The sequence below is a fragment of the Rhinolophus hipposideros genome (genome assembly GCF_964194185.1).
Source record: "Rhinolophus hipposideros genome assembly, chromosome: 22".
In the NCBI taxonomy this organism is placed as follows: domain Eukaryota; kingdom Metazoa; phylum Chordata; class Mammalia; order Chiroptera; family Rhinolophidae; genus Rhinolophus; species Rhinolophus hipposideros.
In genome coordinates, this window is record NC_138068.1 from 23,299,484 (window position 1) to 23,307,073 (window position 7,590).

The window sequence follows — 7,590 nt, forward strand, 5'->3', positions numbered from 1 at the left end:
AAGAGTGAAGAGACCCGTTACCTCTGTTCTGATTTGGGATGACAGCCAAACTAGAAAAAAAACAAAACAAACCAAGGAGCAGAAAGCATGTGTAATGTGCTGTTTGTGTAAAGAGTTGAAGAAGAAAAAAATTTTTTTTCTTGTATTTTGTTGGTTAGTCGTAGGGAATGTGGATGTCACAAATAAAACTGGTGGCTGAGGCTGCCTACGGGCAGAACTGGTAACTGGAGGAAAGGAGGTAATGTTGGTGACACCCTCTGTCACCAACAGTCTTTGTTTTCACCACATAACCTCTTGTACCTTTTGAATTTTGAACCATGTGAATGAATACGTTCCTTATTCTAAAACAACTAAACTTAAGGTTTCTTCACCAACCACACCAGACACCTAGTAGGTGTTCAAGACGACTATGAGAGAACTTTCGTTCTATTGATTTTTTGAGAGTGGTCTTCCTGCCTTTCCCCAGCGCCCCCTTTCCTTCCAGGGTCCAGGGCAGCTCCTGTGACATCTATGCCTCTACCAAGGTTCAGAAGAGGGGTCACCTCTGACCTCTGACATCCCCAGGTCCCTCCCTTCCTCAGTTGGGAACATATTTTATTTAAAAATATCTTTTATTTTAAACCCACCAATTCTCTCTCTCTCTCTCTCTCTCTCTCTCTCTCACACACACACACACACACACACACACACCCTCTGTCACCAACAGTCTTTGTTTTTCCAAAAGTTCTGCCTTGTCTCTGACCAGCCAGGACTGGGCCGGCTAGATGCGTCTTCACAGCTCTCCAGGGGATGGAGACGTTCCAGAGGGCCTGCCCAGAGGGTCATGGGCCCAAGCCATTGTCCTCTGGTCCCTACACAAAGGAGGGGTAAGATCGGCTCCTGGGGTCTTCTCCCTGGTTCCACCAGCGGCTGGCCTCTGGCCTCCTTCCCCAGGGTCCTGCTTGGAGCAAATGCCACAGGGGTCCAGGCTCATCTCCTTGGCACTCGAAGGGGGGTCACCCCCCTCACCTTCAAGCAGCTGCCCCCTAGATCACGACGGCCACCCTAGAGGAGGAGAGAAAGAGGTATTAGAAGGTTTGATCAGATCACCACTGGAACTAACCTCTGTGTCTAAAAACCGGGGACTTGATAAATAAATCGCAATTAGTCACACAATAAAATTCTCTGCAGCACAAGGCAGAAAAAACTCTTTATGGACCAACAGGGAATGATGTTGACATACCGTCATATAAGGGCAAAAGGAAGAACTGGGTGAATGTTCCTGTGTGCTGAGATGCTGAGAGAGAAGGGCACACAAGAAACTTCTAGTTTCCTCAGAGGAGAGGACTTTGATAGGCAGACAGGATGGGAGCGAGGCTTTTTTACTCTATATGCTTTTTAAATTTTTTATTTTTTTACCTTTTTCATTTCTCCCCCATGTGATTTATTGCTTAAAAAATCCAATACATTTTAAATCATATTTTATACTGAAGGGCAAAGCAAACCCCACAATGGTTCTCACCACTGCCCAGTTATGTGCCCAATGGCTTACTTATTGACCTCAAAAGTAGACTACGGATATCTGGCCTCCCTCACTTCATTCAGGGTGTTCCCTCTGCCAGGAAATATGCTCTCTGGTCCCATCTCCCTGCGAGGATCTCTCTATTCCTGCAATTGCTTAACACTTCCTGCCTTTCCGGGGACATTCCACCAGGCTACCTCAGATGGGGAAGATTAGGTTTCTCTTTGTTCCACATCAGGATGGAAGCTCAGGGAAAAGTTCTTCACTTTGTGACCCCAGTTCCAGCCTACTGCCTAGAACGAAGCAGGGCCCAACGGATGCTGCTTGAATCAGCGCTGCCTATTGGGAGAGAAGCTAGTGGTATCAGCCCCTGACGCCACCTGTCCTGCACCCTGCAGGGGCAGTCTCTACCCAATATTCTGAGATCTGACGGTGGGTTTCATCTCCCTGTAAGCCAGCAAGGTCACAGATATTAAAGCACCCACACTTCGAAGACCTCCCGCTGTGGAATGACTGGCCCAGAGGCATGCAGCCAGTTGGTGAAAGGGGTGGGCTGGAAATCCATGTTATCCAACAGTCTGTCCTGTTTCTAGGACACAATAGTGTCTGAAATCCCACTGCAAATGCCCAGCCCCTGAGTCTGTCAAGGAGGTGATGGGACAGGCATATTTCTCAGCCATCTAGAGAAATAGCTGACCATCTGGGAGCTCTGCCCTCTGCTCCCCTCCGTCACTGGGCCCAGGTTGGGGCAGATCCATCCAGATGTGAGCCCAGCCTCCCTCGAGGCTCTCCGGGCCCAGGGACAGCATGTTCATTCACAGGCAGGGCTATTTTGAGGGTTGAGGCTATAGTCCCAGCAGAGCCTGGGGCCCGGGCTTCTCAGACAAACTCTGGCTGGAGTGTCTGAGAAGGGGAAGTGGGGGTGGGGGAAAAGGGGTGTAATGTTGAGGATGGGGGATAGAAAACCAGCCTCCCACCCTTTCACTCTATGTCCTCGGGGATAGGGAGAGCCACCTTCACCCCAAGTCTAGCGTCATCGAGAGACTTCGGTTCCATGAGAACGCTGGGACTGTACACTTCCCTGAACCTCAGTTTCTTTCTCTATGAAATGGGAACAAAATAATTCTCCTTGGCACCCCAGGGCACAGTAAAATGCAAATGCAGCTGTGAAAGAGGCTTGTAAACTGCCAAAAGCGCTTAGAAGAGGCCCTGACTAGGCGCAGCTTCTTTGTCCTTTAGGAACTCAGCGCCAAGAGCTCTGGGAAGCACCGTGGTTAGGAGTTGGGCTCCAGTGAGACAGACCTGGGCTTCAAGCCTTGCTGTTTTGGACTACCTGTTGGACCTCAGGCAAGCGACTTCACCTCACCAAGTCCCCAGGTGTAAAATGGAGTTACTGTGAGGATTACACACGTGAACACAGGTAAAGCCCTTAGCACAGTGTCAGGAACATATTAAGTGTTCAATAAATGTTCAAGAGTATTATTATCAGCATCGTCTGGTAATGGCGCCTCCTCACCCCATTGCCCTCTGTGCCGCTTCTGTTTCCGAGCTGGGGACACCAACTGGGGAGGGCTTTGTGAGACAATGCTATCCCACTCCCGGCCCCAGATGACAAAAGGTAAACAGGGCAGAAACAAGAACCCCCTTTCCAACTCCCACTTGTTCCTTCTACCACAGAGGGCCACCCTTCACCGCTTCTTACACAGGAAGATGCTTCAGGGAGCTGTTTCCATGGAGAACCCAACCCCAGACCAGCCAGGTGGGAGAGAGGTAGTGGCTCAGAGTGAAGGAATAGGGTCTGGAACCTAGGAGCACTCTGGCACCAAAGCTCAGAAGGGAGTGCCCAGGTGCTCCCCAAGACAGCCAGTTTTCTTCTAGTCAAGTCTTCGAGGGGCCAGAGCTGGCCAGGATCACCCTTTCACCTATTCCCAGAGGAGCCTGTGGGATTGAGCGTGTAGCGTCTGCAGCCAAATTTGGCTGGGTTCTTGGTCTTGTAGACAGATCCCAGGGAAGTAGCCAGATCTAGGGGAGGCCCAGTGATCTACGGGACACATCTGAGACCAGCAGAGAAGCCCCCTCCCGCTGTGAGGGTAGGCTTATGATAGACAGCCCTTCTCCCCAGGCCTGCAGTGACAGGGCCTTCCCACACTAACCTTTCCCGCCTCTCCCCATCAGGCAGGCCTGAGTTGGGATCCTGGCTCCATCACAGGCTGCCTTTGACCCAGTGACAGCATCTCTAAGCAAGTGGGGGATACATAGAGCACCTCCTTCCCTGCTTGCTGAGGGGTTTTAATAATAATGTGCTTAGTACAGGAAATCAGGGATGAGTAAGAGCACCGTGATTGCTGTACTGGCCAGTCTCAGCCTCTCCCCTGTGCGTTGTGTGCTCTGCCTCCTTCCTCACCTTCCCTTTTCCTTCTCTAGGCCATGTTTTCTGACCCCCACTGTTGCTATGCCCTTCTCCTAGAACACCTGTCCCTGCCCCCTCATCTGCCTGTCTCCATTCCAAAGCATCCACTAGGAATTTAGCCCCTGAGTTGGGGGCTTCCTTCGGGCTCTGACAGTCCCTTTGCACACCCCCTCCCCACCATCAGAGGGCAGCTCCCAGGTCCTTATCTCCTTGCCCTTGGCCCTGACACTGCACTGGGAGTCCTGATTGTGGTGGATAGGCACCCACAACCTGCTTCTCTGGGAATGTTCTCAGAGCTGACAAAAGGCAGCTGTTGGGTAGTTAAGGTTTGTTGAACTGAACGAATGAGTGAAAGGCAGTTAGGGAGTATCACCGAGGGCCCAGTCAGCCCTTTATACCCCACACTGGATGCCTGAAAGTTCACCCCAGCTCTCCAGCGCAGCCTGGAGCACTTGACCGGGACCCATGGCTGGGAGAAGCAAGGACCCTCAAGAAAGTACAAGTCTAAGCCTAAGAAGACTGATTCAGGGAAACTGAGGCAGCCATGGAGGTGAGAGGCCAGGCTGGGAGTCTGATGAGCCAGAGGCAGTGATCTGAGGCCAGGACACAGAACCTTCCTGTAACAGAGTGAAGCCGGGGACCTACGACAGCCATGACAACCCAAGACTGGGGGACTGACTCAGGGGCCTCACTCCAATTCCCCATGCCCTTTCACTTTCCAAAGGGCTGTGGGTCACTCTCAGCCTCAGTTTCCCCAGATGTAAATGGTAGCTGCTGGAATCCAAAGTTGTCACACAGACCAGCTTCTTTACTATAGGAAAAGCCCAGGCCAGAAGAGGGAAAGGCTGGGGATGAAGCAGGCTCTTTAGGGCCTGGACAGGGTGAGAACCAGCTTTCAGCCAGGAGAGACCCCCCCCAACCTTTGGTGCTACCCAGCCTCAAACACCCCCTACCAGGCTGCTTCTCATCCTCACCCAGGACGGACCACAGGAGCTTAACTCCAGCTCTGCCCAGGCGACTCAACAGTTCGCTTCCCCAGCACTGCCTCCCTTTTGGGGTTGGGTGCCCTCAGGGGACCTCAGTCTTCATTCCTCCTGCTCATCGGCTGGGCACGTCAGGCTCTTGGTTGGGGGTGTGTATCCCCTTTTCTTCTCAGTCTGCTCTTGGATCAGGTCTTTGGGTCGGGGACAACTGTTTCACGGTCGGGGTAGCTCAGGGCAGCACACACTGAGCCAGCCCGAGCCTGCTTTCTGGCGTGCGCAGCTGAGTAAACGCGGGCGTGGGATCTCACCTCTCTGAGCCTCTGAGCTTTCATCACTGATAACGTGGGCAGAGCCACTACCTGCCCGATGGAGTTCTCGCGAAGAAATGAGAAAGGAGGAGGAACGCACCTCGTACAGAGGAAGAGGTGAATAAGTGACGGCCTTTGTTATGATTTCCTCACGCCCTCTTGCCAGCACACCTTCGGTTGGTGGGGGTGGGGGGTCCCTCTGCGAGCAATCTGCGTCCTCTAAATCACGTGTGAGCTCCGGGCTTTCGCGCACCCCTTCCGACGGGGGGGTACTGAGTGAGTGGTTCTGCTCCACCCCAGACCCGAGGCTCGGCGCACTGCGCGCCCGCCCAACTCCGCGTCGCGTCCCCGTCTCTCCACTGGGGTCTCCAGCCCTCTGTGGCTCCCTAGGAGGCGCGATTCCCCGCCAACCCCTGACCCCACGGCCGCAGCGCCGAGACGCCCCGCACTTACCCCCTTGCGCTGGTTGCTGAGGCAGAAGGTGCAGATGGAGCGCGGCTGGCGGCCGCCGTCGGGGGCTGCGGCGACCGCGTTCTTGGCGCCGCCGGCCGCCCGGAAGCACGGTTGCCCGTCGTCCGCCGCGTCGCCCAGCAGCAGCACGTTGGCCAGGTGCGCGATGTAGCTGGACGCCAGGCGCAGCGTCTCGATCTTGGACAGCTTGCGGTCCACCGGCTCGGTGGGGATGAGCGTGCGCAGCGCCGTGAAGGCCGTGTTCACGCTCTGCGTGCGGTCCCGCTCCCGCGCGTTGGCCGCCTGCCGCTGTCGCACCACCACCACCGGGCCGGCGCCGCTGCCCGCCCGCCGCCCGCCCCCGGGGCCCGGGCCGCGCCGCGCCGCCTCCAGGCCCTCGCAGCAGCCGAACGACTGGTCGGAGGCGTCGCTCTCGCTGCGGTTTTCCTCGTCCTCGCTCAGCAGCCGCACGTCCGGGTACAGCACGTGCGCGCCGACCGGGCGCAGCAGCGCAAACGCCATGGGTGCCGCGCCGCGTCCCTCCGTGAGCGGCGTCCCAGCCCCGGCCGCGCCCCACAGTGCGCTCCCGCGCGCTCCCACGGTCCAGCCGGCCGCCGCCTTATAGCCGAGGGAGGGGCCAAGCACGCGGCCGCCCCGGCCGGGGCGGGGGGCTCCGTGCTGGCCAATGGGGACGCGCCTGCCGCGCCCCGGCCAATGGCAACGCGCCTGCCGCCCCCGACGCCCAGGTTGAAAGAGGCCCGGGAGCTGGTGGCCCTCCCTGAAGGCTCTCGCTCCCGCGGGCCTGGCGGGCCGGGCTGAAGGGGCGTCTGGGTGGGTGGGGTGAGGTGTGCGCAAACCCCGACTCTTTCCCCTCTGCCTAGGCCCGCGGAGAGACTGCGGGCAGATCCCTTTTCCTCTCTGGGCTTCAGTGTCCTCGTTCGGAAAGAGGATTAAGAGAAAGCAGCTCGGATTTTTCTGCCCTCCAATTCTAATCCTGTGGTTCTGCAACTTTCATGTCTGTAAGCATTGGGGAAGAGGGACTTTTGACATTCCAGGTTCCCTGAGTCCCCCCCATTCTGATCCAGCAGGTTTGGAATGGGGCCCAAGAATCTGCAATATGTACGTGATGGTGGTGTCCACGGAGGACACTTGGAGAAGCACAATCATCTTTCCAAAGATTTGATGGCGTCACGTCCCTGACTGCAGATTTAAAAAACAACAAAATCAACGCAAAAAAAAAAAAACACACACACAAAAAAACAGACACCAGTTGCTCCATTCATTCATTGATTCATTCAGCAAATATTTGTTGGGTCCCTACTATGCGTTAAACATGATTTTAGGCTTGAGGATACAGACGTGAACAAAACAGACTCTTTGCTTTCACAGAGTGGGCATTTTGGTTGAGATCCTAACGTGTGCTAGACACCACACACTTGACTGATCTTTAGATCTTCTCACTGAAGTCATGGGGGCGTACCCCTCCCATTTCCAGATAAGAGCTCTGACCTTCAGTCTTACAATTGGTGAGTGGGGGCACTAGCCACAGCCTATTTGGCTTCACTATCACCCCCATCCTTCACCCCACCCCCAGAATCAAATGCAAGTTTCTCTCTCTCACTCCCCACAGTCCCATCTTGGACAGCTGCCGCCTGCCTGGCTCCCATCCACACCCCCCATCTTCACCCCAGGCTGTTCCCTCTGCTTGAAATGCCACCCCCAAATGCCCCCTCCCCCTCCCCCCCCACACACGGAGGCTGTCTTCCCTCATTGCCTTTTTTCCTTCAGGAAATCTTAGATTGCAGCCTGACATGTCCTCCTCGGAGGCCCTGGAAAGAATTACAGAGCTGATGATGGCTGCTGGGGTTCCCTGTTGCTCATGCCCCCTTCCCAGCTCCATCCTGGGGACTGGCCAAGCCTGCTTCCATTTGGCCTGAA

General features: G+C 55.3%; 1 protein-coding gene across 1 annotated transcript; it reads right to left on the reverse strand.

The window, feature by feature from the left end:
- Positions 1–951: 951 nt before the first annotated feature.
- Positions 952–6,174, reverse strand: TCF15 (transcription factor 15; the record flags this gene model as incomplete). The annotated part of the gene is made up of 2 exons (XM_081033996.1): positions 952–1,044; positions 5,656–6,174. The coding sequence occupies 2 exons, from the start codon at positions 6,172–6,174 to the stop codon at positions 970–972; spliced, it is 594 nt and encodes a 197-aa protein (XP_080890122.1). The 3' UTR covers positions 952–969.
- Positions 6,175–7,590: the final 1,416 nt, after the last annotated feature.